The sequence below is a fragment of the Gavia stellata genome, chromosome 4 (assembly GCF_030936135.1).
Source record: "Gavia stellata isolate bGavSte3 chromosome 4, bGavSte3.hap2, whole genome shotgun sequence".
In the NCBI taxonomy this organism is placed as follows: Eukaryota; Metazoa; Chordata; class Aves; order Gaviiformes; family Gaviidae; genus Gavia; species Gavia stellata.
In genome coordinates, this window is record NC_082597.1 from 81,395,520 (window position 1) to 81,406,459 (window position 10,940).

The window sequence follows — 10,940 nt, forward strand, 5'->3', positions numbered from 1 at the left end:
AGTGCCTGGAATGGAAATGCTAGCGTGAAGCTCCTTAATAATTAACTAGCAATATTAGGGTGTATTCAGGCTATATTACAGTACGTACAATAACGGCACACAATTCATACAGCGTGACTGTCTATGTGTGTCTGCACTACACAGGCCTATTTTTAAGAGGGTGACATTTTCCATTTGGCTTGGATTTTAGGCTTCGTTTTAGAGTTTAAGCTAAGCCACATCTTGACAATGGGCTCTGTAGTAATGACTACTTAGAAGCTGCTTTCTGTGATTTGGTCCCTGATTTTGCAAGATTGGCTTCTTTTATGAGGTACTGCCTGTAGTAAGTCAAAAGACCTAGAGAGCACATTATTTTTTGGTCTTTTTTTCTGCCCTAAACCCAAAATTTTGGGATCAAGATTGAGCAGAGAGAATTGGCACAAGGATTTTAATTCAGTGTGTTGAGCAGAAAAGAAGCACAAAGATACTGTGAAAAGCACGGTTGAAGTTTGTCTTTGCACTTCCTTGACATTTACCCTGCTGCAACTGGGGTTGTTCAGTCTGGAGAAGAGGAGGCTGAGGGGAGACCTCATTGCTCTCTACAATTACCTGAAAGGGGGTTGTGGTGAGGTGGGTGTTGGTCTCTTCTCCCAAGTGACAAGCGACAGGACAAGAGGAAATGGCCTCAAGTTGTGCCAGGGGAGGTTTAGGCTGGATATTAGGAAAAATGTCTTTACTGAGAGAGTGGCGAAGCATTGGAACAGGCTGCCCAGGGAGGTGGTGGAGTCACCATCTCTGGAGGTGTTCAAGGAACGTGTAGATGTGGCACTGCAGGACATGGTTTAGTGGGCATGGTGGGGTTGGGTTGATGGTTGGACTTGATGATCTTAAAGGTCTTTTCCAACCTTAGTGATTCTGTGATTCTGTGATTATGCATATCCTCTTCACTGTAAAGTGATGATGCTTCTCCTAAGCTGCAGCTCGCCTTAGGGGTGCTACAAAAGCAGCTCCTACTGGTGTAGCATATGGAAATCCTGTCTGCAGACACCTTCCTTGCCCCCCATCAGCAGATAGAGTAGAAGTTCCTGACTCAGCTCAGTAGAGCTGAAGAATCAACATCCCTCAGATCTGGTCATTCCTCCATCTAAAATGCACTCACCCACCTTGTGCCAACAACCGCACGGACAACTGCATTGAACCTCACTCCCCCTACGTAAAGTACATGTCAGGGAGTTGGGACTTGCTTTCATTTAAAGTTTAGAAATGATATCTTTTGCCAGTCTACAGGGATAACTATGAGCTCATATACTAGCAGTTTCTTAAGAGCTGAACCAGCGTATTATGCTCTGTACTTGTGAAGGAGTAATTTTGTTTTCCTGTTTTATGGCTTCTCTTTGTTCAATCAACTTCAAGTAAGTATCTAAAATATAGGTCCTCTTTAGGAATCTGTTTCTTGCCCTGGAGAAATACTGCCTCTTGAGCAATAATATCAGGAAGATAAAGCTGGACTGCCTTCAGCAGTCTGGACTCCACAGTAAAGCTGACTGTCTTCAGCCATACAACCATACTTGAAACAGAAAGGCTGAACTAGGAAAATCAACAGGGTTGTACCTGTAATTCTTTTACATATCCCATCGGATATGCAACCAAAGGCAGAGTAGTAAGAAAAAGAACTAACAGTTGAAATGCCCTAGGATGTTTTTTCCCACATTCAAGATCTCTATGTGCCAAAGACAGGTGTTATTCATTGGCCACCACAGTTCCTTAACATCTGTTGAAACATCAGGCGTCTCCTGACCGGAGTCCCGGAGCGTGCCTTTCCTAAGGCGCTGAGACAAACCAGCCTCTCTTACTTCGCTACTAACTGCTACAGCCATGCTAACTGGTTTATGGTCCGGGACACCAAATGCCTAGCCCCAAATGCCGGTAACTCCTGTGGATGCCTGCAGAAATTGAGGCGATGGAGCATGTTGCAAATTGTAGCCTGTAAAGCTTAACCCAAGACTGATTTTAGTAAATCTCACAGCTGGCATCTCTTTCTAAGGGATTTACTGTGAGCAAGTGGCACTTCTCTTACGTCTCTATTCTGCCAAAGTGAAGGGGAAGAAGAGAGAAAAGGGTGGGGTTTTTGCTGTTGAAAATGCAAACATTTGAGGAGAACTGAGGAGTGGACTCCTTGGCTTTGTCTGCAAGTGTGCAGACTTCCACTCAAGCTGAGATGACCGCAAGCAGATGAGTCGCTTGGGGCACCTAGGCTGAAGTCTCCAGCTCGCCACTGCCCTGAAAACCCTTCATTGTCATACATGAGGGAAGCACGTCTCTCTCCAAAAGCAATGCTCAACATTTTTCAGCAGCAACGTAATTGTTTCACGAGCTGGCAAAAAGATGGAGCTGAATTAAAAAGTCCTAATGGCAGGGAAAATTTTATGGTGAAAGGCTGGTCTGCGTTGTTTGCAGATATTACTAAGAGAGAAATTTTCCGTGTTCTCCCCTAAGGTTAAACAGTAAAATAAAAAACTGTAAAGTAAGGGTAGGAAAGTTGCCAAAAAGGGGAGGCGTTGAGAGGGAGGAAAGAAAACTTCGCCATTTTATAGATGCAGAGCCTTAAATAAAACTCAAAGCTTTCAGTCTGCTGAGGCCCAAGTGTGGGACCAAGATCTGACGTGAGAGACACTATAGTTAAAACAGGAAAGGAAATTTTAATGGCTGTGATGTGCTTTCTTTTCGCAGGAATAACTTTACTTACTACTCACTCAGCTTCAGGAAGGTCATTTTGGCAATAAGTGGTCTACTTGAATTGCTTGTCATAGGAAAGAAAGACTTTGTCACCAGTGGAAAGTGTACTTACTTACCTCCAGAAAACACCTTGAGACTGTGCACTGCTTCAAAAGCCACTGCCCAGTTATGAGCATAAAGGTCTGCTATTACTCCAGGTTTGCGTGAGGCCTTGGCCTCTCACACTGGAGGATAACAATTACAGTAAATATATGGTATGCCCCCCAAAAGGATATAGCAGAATTACCTTGAAGTGTGATTATGTGTAGTAACAGAGTTGTCCAAGAGTGGGCTCTTGGTCACGTCGCTTCCATACACGCCAGAATTTAGCCAAGCCGAGCGGGCTCGCCTCTTTTTCTTCTCTTGTTCCTTACGTTTTCCAGGTTTTGCTTTCTTTTTCTTCCCCGATACCTTCAGGGGCTGCTCCTTATAGGTCTGTGATTTGTTTGTCTCCTGAGTTAGGTATCTGCCCTCATCTTCACTACCAAATCGGACAGGGTAGTTCTTCGTGTTGGTAGCAGGCTTAGGGTTAGGTGAAACTTCCGAAGTTGCACGGATTTCTGCAGTGTTGACACCTTCAATTAAATTTTGAAGGAATATTCTTCTTCGTAAGTCTTGGATTGACTTGCCCTTGTCATGCAATAGCTGGTGCTCTGATACAGCCCGTTTGCTAAAGAAAGAGAAAAGAGGAGGGGGGAAAAAACCATTTAGGATTTGTTTATTGCTCAGTACTTGGCAGAGCTCCTCTCTCCTCTGACAGTGGTGGCCCCAGTGACCGTGTACCAGCTCTCAGGCTTGGAGACATCCAGTTAAGCCGGACTGCTGGAGCAAGTTCTGCTTCTCAGAGTAGCTGCTCCCTACAGAGAAGGGAAAGACCTAAGCAGGTAATAATTCTCAGCTGAGCGATTACACACCACTGGACCTGGAGCTGGGTTAGTCACTGCTCGGTTCGAGGAAAGCACTACAACTCTTAGTATGTCACACTTCAGGCAGTAAAAGCAGCAAAGCAGTTGTCAGAGACAGGAAAACTAAAGGGTCAGGTAATGGAGCACTGCAGTCAAGCGAGAGAGGGAATAACAAGTACTTGTACTGCAGCCGGAAGCAGTGTTTATACAGCATCATCCTAATAATTTTCTTCTGCTCAGTCATGTATTTCAAGAACATAAATAAATACATAAAAGTGCATTTCCTTTCTAAATTTAAAAAAGTGCAATTGCAGAAGCGTGATGGAAAAATGTTGGAATTTGAGTGCCTAAACGTAGGCACTTCAGTCCGTAATGAGCTATCCGGAGAGGCAGCAGCCTGGGCATCGGCAGAGACGAGCCTCAGCCACTCCTCTTGATTTTACTGCTTGGCCACTTGTGTCTCATTACGGTTTTAGATGCCTTTCTAGTATTCCTTTAAGCATGAACTTTTGGGGCTAGATTTCTCATCTGCTGTGCTCTCTGAGTTTTACGTTAGCCGCCTTCACTGGATCTTCTTCAAGAGCATCCTGGTTTGTTTGAGTGGGTCCCTGGTACTTTTCCAGAGTACATGACCTTTTGGTTCACTAACCTCTGTCTTGTTTTCGAGGAACTGGGAGGCGGTTAGCTATCTGTCTTTTAGAGATGTTGTACTGGCAAAGAAGGTATGAAACATCTGAGGAAAGAAGATACAAGTGGCACCTGGATATTAAATAACCATGAGAAAATACATGCTTTTTCCTTGGTGTGGGATAGACGCACAGCTGCGCTGTGAACCACAGAAAGAGCGCAAGCTGGGGTTTTAGCTATGTTCCCATGAATGCTATAATACAGTTTATCCTTCCAATTGCCCTACTTCAGAGTGCTGAGATTGGCTACGTATCCTCTCATCTTGCATCAGGGTACCGCATGTGACTGGATGCTTACTGGCCAAAGAAAATGAATTGACTGCCTTGCCTGTCGTATAATCATTTGGTCAGTCAGCTGGATAAGAAGTTGTTTCTGCGTGTGGGTGAAATGGGAGAAGATACATAACTGTGAGTGAATATTCCTTCCTTCCGTCCCATCCCTAATTATCCTGCTACGTTACCAGGTTTCAAAATGTGGCAGACAAAGATAGTATGCTAAATGATTGGGAGTGTTCTGCAATTTATCTTTCTCAGTCCCTTCAGCCAAACTCTTTAGATTTGGGATTTGATCAACAGTAGAGCTATTTGAAATTGGCAACTTCAAGCAGCTTTGGTTTAAGAGCATCTCCTTCACTTTTTGTCTTTGTAGAGCTGCGCTTTTTAAGTATTGGGTTCAAGTGACAGGTTGAAGTGATATTACATCTCTATCACTCAGTGTAAAATTCAAACAGCAGCTTTCCGGCATTCCGCGATGAGACTGAAAGATGACTGTTGTTTTTGTGGGAAGCGATAAAGTAGGGATACTTGCTCAAAATCAGGCCTAGAGACACTCAGCTTTGAGAGCACACATTTGACCGAACGCTGTCTATGTTTTAAGGGTCCTAAATCAGTTTTGGATGACTTCAGGCTTTAGGGCAACTATTTTATGCCCTTCAACTCCATGTCCCTAAGCAAAAATGCAACGTGATAATACTGAGCTGAACCCATATCATTTCACTCTCTTCAGTGCAGCTGTGACTGCACGCAAGCTCAAGATCTCCCCTGGGAGAATTTTTTTGACCAGTGCACTCCCTGAAGCTCTTCAATAGCCTTCTCTAACAACCTTCTCAGTAAGGTCAGTCTGATTTGCAAGTATGCTAATAAAACTAGCACCTTGGACTCCTCGGAGTGGCATACTTCCGTGCTGCTTGTCAAGCTGTCCATTGCGGCTCACGTTACATTCCTAGCTTCAGGAACCTATTTTCCCAGGATATTTGCATGGGAAATGCAGTTCTCCTTTCACTCTTCTAGTTTAGAAAAAGCATATAAAATCTCAGTGCTTTACTGAGTCTGAAACGATATGTCTCATGTGATGAGCAAAGCTTTCCTACTGCCTCTTGTGAACTACCAAGGATAATTCCTTTTATCACAGACAACCTAAAACTGCCTTAATCCTGTAATGTGTATTTGGTCAATTTACCCACTGTGACAAAATCTTGAATCTCTAAAGCCTGTTATTAAAGTCCTCTTGATTGAAAAGCTATTCCATTTTACAGAGCTGAAACCTAAAGATTTGGTTCCAGTACGCACAAGGCAGTCGAAGAGCATTACACGATCTGCATCTTGTGTGAGTACGCCTTTCCAAAATAACGCAGGGATTGACGTGTGAGGGGTTGGTGTGCCAAAGAGGGTGGGTTTCTGTTTAAATGTCTGTATGATATTTAGCATCAAGTCTGGCCCCAAATAACATTCTGCTATTCCAGATGATTGTATAACATTACGTAGTGTTACATTTCACATGACTTTTATTACTCAGCCAGACTTAAGGATTACATTTTGCCTACCAATTTCCTTTGTATGCTCTAGATCAAAAATCTTCTTAAAACAAAGAAGATGTGGTAGATACATATCTCTTTGACCTTCTGCCTCAGTTATTCAAACAACTCCTGTGTTTGTAAATCAGGAGAAAACACTTGCCCAAGAAGCCTGATGTAAGAAGTGCTTCATAATGGAGATATCAACAATATCTCACCCCCACACACAGAGTAGGAAGGTGATGGAAACTGGAACGATTGCATTGACAGATTGGCTGCGGTACGAAAAAAAATATTAGGCTGTTAGGGTTAAGAGGACCCACTAGAGGTCCCTTCCATCCTTCTGTAAAATGCACCTCTCCTTCAAGGAAAAAGAGTCTGACCCCAAACCAAGCGCAGTAAATGCTCAGCTTACATGTGGTAGGCACTTTTGAGAGAAGGATGTTGATGGTTTGTATTTGAGCGGAGTGTCCAGACTAATTACTCTATCTAAGTACGCTATGCACACACGAGACTTAAGGTCTTCTTAAGGGGAAAAGAGTAGAAATCCATGACTTGTGACTATTCTGACTTCATGCACTTCTAGATAAGCTGTTCTTTTCAGGCACATTCTTTCTTCATTTTTTTCACCGGCTATCTAGCGTCACTGAGAGGCAACATTCCTCAAGCGACAACTTTCTGCCTCAGAGTTGCTCTTATTTAACCATTACTAGCCTTGACTATTCACGCTGGGTCTGATCATGAGTTCAGCAAAATAACTGGGAAGGATTCAGTCAGCTCTCTGCCTGGGTTTTGCAAAACTGAGTGCCCTTGCCCCTGGCTCCAAAGGGAGTGAAAGCTGCTCAACCTATCTCAGGGTTAGGGAAAATATTTTGAACAGATCTGGGGACATGATGCTGCAGCGTCTGGGCACACTGATAAAAATATCTAATTTCACTTTGAGGCATTACTGGGTTTCTCAGAAGTTCTTTAGCAGCTAAAGCATTTCTATAACAAATAATACGCCTGGCAATCTTTTCTTGGGACAATTTGCTATTGGTTTCCATGGGAGATTTCCCTTAGTAAAGTCTGTAGAACCAGGCCTATGTCATTTTGATTATTTTTGCATGGCTGTAATAACGTGCTTCAGTATTTTCATCCGTTACTGGTTTAAGCCTTTGACTGAAAAAAAATATCTCGAGGCTTAAGTGAGTTATTAACCATTAACTCTAGGAATGGTTTGTGGTGATATTAAAACAGGACACATGTTTGAGTGTGGTGTCTGTGTTTGTGCTGTACCCACAAACAAAACTACGTGAATGCCACTAACTGACAGCTCACTGGTTTCTTGTGTGTGTTTTACATGCCATGGCAAAGAGGGAGCTGAGAAATGCATTTTCACTCTTCAGCTTCCACTTTTTCCCCCCCCCTGTCAGGACAGAATGGGGATGTTGGGAAGATCTCTAATCCTGACCTTTACAAACAAGTGTTAGAACAACGCTGGCTTCAAAAAGAGGAAGAGTATTTCTTAGCGAGTCTAATTTTTTAAAAAACAAATTTGGCTGAGATCCAGGTCAGAGTTTCTTAGCCAAGGAAATACAGCATTTGACTGTACTTCGAATATTTTCATTTACTTTTTACTTCTGAAACTGAATTTTGGTTCCTCTATATCCCAAGAGAAGAAAACGGTCTCAAATGAAAGAAATAGCCCAACAATAGTCTGCAGGCGTACAAACCGGCTAAGCATTAATGGGCTGGGAAGAACACACTGTAGCATTATCAGCAATGACATGTTCTACACACTTTGCTGTGGGAGATTTGTAATAGCTGTCTGCCTGGTGCCAAAGTTTAGGTGTGTCTGAAGTCGCTTCACCTGGGGGATTTTTTTTAGTTGCTTAAATGGCAGAGGAAGTGCTATTTGGAGCTCTTGTCCTTACGTATGTAATAGAACAGTTACAAGGAAACCCATTTGAAATTAACTTTGCTGTGTCATGTTTCCCTATGAGTTGTGATTGGATTTTCCAACCCTCTTTCTCCAACCTGACTCCTTTTTGAACTCAGTAACAATACAGCCCTCCGCAGCACGACCGAAACGTTTCTTCCTTAGAAAATCTGATGCAAGGCCAGTGAAAGCCAGAGGGTTAGATACGTGAGACAGCTGCTCCTGCATCAGCCCAGCAGCTTCTCTTCTGCACTTTGCGTGGGGGATATTAGTATAAACCACGCTGATTATTTTGGAAGGAGCAAAAAGGTCATTTCCTGAACAGACTCTCTAACATTACATTATCATTTATCAAAAAATACGCTTCTGCCTGCAGGTCAGATACCGGACTCCCTTTGGGAATTTATTTTTTTTTCTTTTTTTTTGCGCTGAAGTGACAGAGGTCCAAAGAAATTGTTCGGTCCTCATGACGGCCCTTACCACTGCGTCTTCCCCCTACCCTTATCAATACTGGCTCCGTGCCAGTGCCGGAGAAACGTGTGGCACTTCTCGTACCACCCAGTAGTGGGATAAAAGGGGCTGCTCCCTCCTAGGACCCTCCGGGACCACGGAAAGGAGCCCGGGCAGCAGCTCATGCTGGACGGGGGCACAGAGCTGCCCGGCCGCTCCCCTCGGAAGAAGAGACCCTCAGCTCTAACACCTCCTTCCCCCCAAGCGGTGTAGGTTCAGAGGGCCGAAAAGCGTCTTTTCCCTGCCCCAACAGCCCTCTGCCCCGGCCAGGGGACACAGGGGAGCACCTGGGGCAGGTGACCCGCGGCCGCTCCGCTGCCCAACCGCGCCGGGGAGCGCTGCTGGAGGCTGCGAACCGCCCCCCCCCGCGCTGCTCCCGCCGCCGCACCGGTGCTGCCGGCCCGGGGGGGGGGGGGGGCCGTCACCGAAGCGGGGGGGGGGGGAGCAAAAAAAAAAAAAAAAAGAAAGAAAAAAAGAAAAAGAGAGAAACTCACAGTCTGCGGCTGATCCCCTCTACTGATCTCCCGTAAGCGGGCGCGGAGTAACTCAGCAGAAACACTGCGAAACTCCACTGCTGGAAGAGTTTCGTGAACATTGTACCCTCCGGGGCTCGAAACCTGCAAGGAAAGGGAGATGAGTCCCGAGGGACGCCGGCGCCAGCCCCGTCCCCAGGCAGTCCCTGCGCGGCTCCTCCAGCCCCGGGGCTGCGACGGAAAAACAAACTTGGGGCGCGCTGGGCAGCGGCTCCCGAACTTGGCTCCGCCGCAATCCCTTCCTCGCTGTCTGCCTCTCCCTCCCTCCCTCCCTCCCTCCTTCCTTCCCTCCCTCCCTCCCTCCCTCTCTCTGCCTCTCGCTCCCCGGAGGCAAGAGCTCTCTCAATATTAGTTAAAAAAAAAACCAACCCCCAAAAAATCATCTCGCTGGTGTTTGAAGGGGGTTAGAGAGCGCGGCCGTTTGCCTCCCTGGGGGGGGTCCCGCTCCGGGAGGAGCCCTCCCCGCAGCGAAGGACAGACTCCCCAAATCGGCTCCGCCACCCTCTTCTCTGCCGGGACACGGGCGGCCACACGCGCGGAGAGGTTCAGGCGCAGGGACGCGGAGGGCGGGGGGGGGGGGGGGGCTCGTCTATACATCTCTCTTGACGTATACCTCTGAAAAAACCCAAGTCAGGTTCACGTCCTCTGCTTCTGGAAAGTTGGCTCCACAGCTGTGCCCGGGGACGGGAAGCGAAGCAGGGAGCGCTGCCCGGCTGGGGAGCCCCGGGAGCGGCGGGGCGGGGGGGGCTCAGGGGCTGGGAAGCACGCCTGGCCCCGCGGCTCGCATCGGGCCGCAGCCTGCCGCGTTCACACGCTCCGGAGCCGGTTCGGAGGGAGCCGGGGGAGGCCCCGGGGGGGGGGGGTTGAAAAGAGACGGCACCCTAAGAACGTGTGCGGGGAGAGGGAGAGCCCGGGCGGGACACCCGCAGCCAGAAAGGAGAGGAGCAATCGGCGCTGCGCGGGGCCGGAGTTAAAAAAGGGGGGACGGCAGCGGACCCCCCCGCCAGCACATGCAGCCGGCGGAGCCTGAGGAGTCCGGCCAAGCTCTTTCGCACCTCCCGCAGCCGGGCTCCTCTCTCCCTCTGCCCCCACCTCTCCCTTTTTGTGCTCACCCCGAGGTCAGCGCCTCCCCCGCCGGAGCAGGGAGGAGAGGGCGAGCCCCCCCCCCCCCCCCCGGCAGCGGGGGCACCCCTTCCACCGAGCCCAAAAGCTCGGCCGGGGGTGGCTTTGCCGCCCTTCCCTTCGCACACCTACCGTTGTTGGTCGCCGTTCCCCTATCAGCCGGTGGGTCGGTTCCTAATGATGTTAATTGGAGGGTAGTAAAGGGCGGGGGGGGGGGCGGCTCGGGGGGGGAGGGCTGGGGGAAGGACCCGCCGTCTATGAAAAGCGGGCGCTCGCGGCCAAAAAAGTAAATTAGTGGAAAGTTTTTCTCCTCCTCTCCCTCTTTTGCCTTCCACTTCGCCCTCCGTCAGCTATAGCGAGCAGCCGTGTCAGGCGGGCGGGGGCTGCCGTGCCCGGAGCGGCGGGGGAGCCGCCAGCCCCCCGCGCCCCCCCCCCCCCCCGCCACGGAGGGACCAAATTTTTCCATCACAGCAAAACACTTCTGTAAAATCCTAAAGGTAACACAACCCGCCCCTTCATACAGCCTGCTGGCGGGAGGAGCTGCCCCCGCCTTGGTCAAGGAAGGTACCGGGAGGGGGGGGGGGCTCGGTGCGCCCCTTGCCCCCACCCCCGACGGCTCTTCCAAAGGGAATTCCGCGGCGAGCCACCCTCCTCTCTTCCGCACGCCCAGGCGGGCAGCGACCAGCACCTGGGGGGGGACCGGCTCCGTCCCGCCA

The 10,940-nt window shown here is 48.3% G+C and overlaps 1 protein-coding gene across 1 annotated transcript; it reads right to left on the bottom strand.

Moving 5' to 3' along the window:
- Window positions 1-2,997: 2,997 nt before the first annotated feature.
- PTHLH (parathyroid hormone like hormone) lies at window positions 2,998-9,164 on the bottom strand. The gene is made up of 2 exons (XM_059817147.1): window positions 9,064-9,164; window positions 2,998-3,424 (listed from the first exon to the last, which is right to left on the bottom strand). Exons 1-2 carry the CDS (start codon window positions 9,162-9,164, stop codon window positions 2,998-3,000), a joined length of 528 nt encoding a protein of 175 aa, XP_059673130.1.
- Between the last annotated feature and the right edge of the window lie 1,776 nt (window positions 9,165-10,940).

Coding starts and splice junctions, on each gene's coding strand:
- PTHLH (XM_059817147.1), bottom strand. CDS start 9,164: ATGTTCACGAAACTCTTCCAGCAGTGGAGTTTCGCAGTGTTTCTGCTG. Junction 3,425..9,063: donor GAGGGGATCAGCCGCAGACT/GTGAGTTTCTCT, acceptor CTCTTTCTTTAG/CAAACGGGCTGTATCAGAGC.